At 44.9% G+C, this 2,732-nt stretch overlaps 1 protein-coding gene across 2 annotated transcripts; it reads right to left on the reverse strand.

Moving 5' to 3' along the window:
* Positions 1–692: 692 nt before the first annotated feature.
* Positions 693–1,872, reverse strand: hpcal4 (hippocalcin like 4). 2 transcript variants are annotated; one of them, XM_030789023.1, is made up of 3 exons: positions 1,711–1,872; positions 1,159–1,374; positions 693–890 (listed from the first exon to the last, which is right to left on the reverse strand). In XM_030789023.1, the coding sequence occupies exons 1-3, from the start codon at positions 1,870–1,872 to the stop codon at positions 693–695; spliced, it is 576 nt and encodes a 191-aa protein (XP_030644883.1). The 2 variants fall into 2 exon arrangements, with proteins under 2 accessions (XP_030644883.1, XP_030644884.1); XM_030789024.1 differs by lacking the exon at positions 1,159–1,374.
* Positions 1,873–2,732: the final 860 nt, after the last annotated feature.

The following is a 2,732-nucleotide window of genomic DNA, read 5'->3' on the forward strand; positions in this document are numbered from 1 at the left end:
TGTTCTTTAGCGTAGAACTTGAATTACGTTCACTTATGGCCAGCAGTTCGATTTTATTCAATTACATGTTTATAAATAAATTAAATAACATTTGTCTGATTGATCTGCCCTTTGCAAAACTGCGACGAATACGATTTTTTAAAAAGCAGGGGAGCTCAAAATATGCATTAAATTCTGTAGCGTCGTATTTGTGCACTGAATTGGAGATGGAGTTGTATAAGATAGGATGCAAACGTCCTAAGTCCCAAAAAATGCCCTCTTTTAATAATTCAGGCGTTTGAACCGGGCTCCGCGCTTTGGGCTCGGGTCTGGACGGGAGCCAGAGAAGCATGGCAGATCTGTTTCATCACCGACACAATTCCCGGGCTGACAGCGGACGGAAAAAAAAAAAAAAAAGAAAAGTTTGTCATCACTCATCTCCTTACACTCGTTTTTTGTTTCTTTGTCATCCTTTCATCTCCGCCCATCCACCCTCACTGTTTTTTTTTTTTTCTCTCATATAAAGCTTCATCGAATGTAATATGTACAAGTTTTGTAACTCCGCCCCCCCCCCCACTGCTCCCCTTGCTCTAACTAACTGTACATCCTGCCTCTCCCCCCACCCACACCTCCCCACTCGCCCTCCTCTCATCTCTCTATACATTTTATCTCTCTCTCCCCCACCTCCTTCACCCTTGACCCTCTCGTCTCTTTTACTTCTGCATGTCGCACTGCAGCAGAAGGACGATAGAGGGGTCGCTTTTGGCCGCTTCTTTGAATTCCTCCAGTGTGATCTCGTCGTTGTGGTCTTTGTCCATCTTGCTGAAGATCTTGTCCACTCGCTGCTGAGGGGTCAGGCCGTCCTCGTTCATACGCATCATGATCACCGTGCCGACCATCTTGTAGATGGCCTGGGAGATGGGAAGGGAGGAAGGTAGAGAACAGAGGTGAGAAGAGGAAAGCAGCAATGGGAAAAGAAATAGAGTAGACGGATGGAGAGAAAGTGGAGTAAGGAGTGAGACTAAACGGAGCTTTATTAGACAGTACTTTAACTATATTTTATACAGTGATACTTTACACACACACTTATTGTCACAAACACACACACACACACACACACACACACACGCACACACACACACACATACACACACACATATAAATACAAAAGCGTCTCACTTCTATGATCTCCAGCATTTCCATTCGTGTGATCTTGCCATCTCCATCCAGGTCATACATGTTAAAGGCCCAGTTGAGTTTCTGCTCAAAGCTTCCTCTGGACGTGATGGACAGGGCACAGATGAACTCTCGGAAGTCGATGGTTCCGTCGCCGTTCTTGTCGAACGTGCGGAAGGCGTGCTGAGCAAATTTGGAGGCATCGCCATAGGGAAAGAACTGAAGCAGAGGGAACAACAACAGCAATCACAGGGTTTAGTGATACTAAGCAATCAAATCGGGTCGGTCTTTGGAGTGAATCTGCTTCATCCACAACATACATTTTGTGATATGCGCTGTCAGAAGGCAAAGATGAATGAAAGATGAAAGCAGCTACTTCAGGGGGCTTTATTTCTGACCCTACACTACAGCAACAACCTTTAAAATGTCTTCTCTGTAACCATCATAAATTAAAACAGGCTGAAATGATCATAACAATGTTCTTGCCACCTAACCATCCATTTTTTTTGTTTTTTTTTTTGATGGATGATGGATGTCCTCCTATGGCTCTCTCACCTTCACATAAAGCTGCTGGAACTCCTCCAGGTTGAGGATCCCAGAAGGGCAGTCCTTTAAAAAGCCTTTATACCACTGTTTCAGCTCAGCCTCATTGAACTCCGTACTCTTCGTCAGGTCGTCCAGGACCTCCGGTGACAGCTTGCTGTTGTGTTTTCCCATCCTTCTTTGTGGTGCTGCAGACAATAAAGACCCGTTAAAAGACCGGCGAAACTCACAATGCACCCGTTGCCTTTAACAATGATACGGAAAAAAAATAAAATTGAAAGTCGTTCTGCATATCAAGGCTTATTATCACGGTTGTGAGTCACGCCAGAGGCCTTTTTAAAGAGACTTGCGTAATTCTCTGTCTAAACCAATGTCCTTTTCATTCAGCACAGTTCAATTACAATTAGACTGTGCGATAAAGGCTGATTTGAGCCATGAGTCACTGCCGACAGTTTTGCTCTTTTGGTTTGTGTTCAGGGTGGCTCAAAGACTATCACGAGGGACCTGTCCAAAAAAAAACGATACCTTGTCCCAACAGGATTCGCAAATGAGGGGGGACCTCACATTGCAGTCTCTCTATTCCAGATGCTAATAATGCAGACAAGCCGGCTTCCTACTCGTCTGCTCTCTGGACCGCAACGCGTTTCATCTCACTTTACGTCTACTTGTCGAAGTCACCTATATATATGACCTGAACCAAAATCCTTCTGGGCTTTCGAAACGGGGTATATTTGGGTGCGCATGAAAAATGAATCATTGCTCTAATGACTCATTATCCCAGCCCCCCAGACTATTAAAATTGATTAAATATTTAAGGGGTCTGAATACTTGACGAGGGGCCGTGACAGCTGGAGACAACAGTGGGCCTGAACAGGAACTCATCAGAGACTCATTCTGTGGCCGTGTAGCCCAAAGCACTCTTCTCTCCCCTTTTTTGGAAGGTCGTTTAGATGTGATCACAATGAGCAATCAGAGGTGTGCGTTCTCTCTCTCTCTCTCTCTCTCTCTCTCTCTCTATCTGTCTGCTCTTGCCT

Source organism: Chanos chanos, chromosome 12 (genome assembly GCF_902362185.1).
Source record: "Chanos chanos chromosome 12, fChaCha1.1, whole genome shotgun sequence".
Taxonomy (NCBI): domain Eukaryota; kingdom Metazoa; phylum Chordata; class Actinopteri; order Gonorynchiformes; family Chanidae; genus Chanos; species Chanos chanos.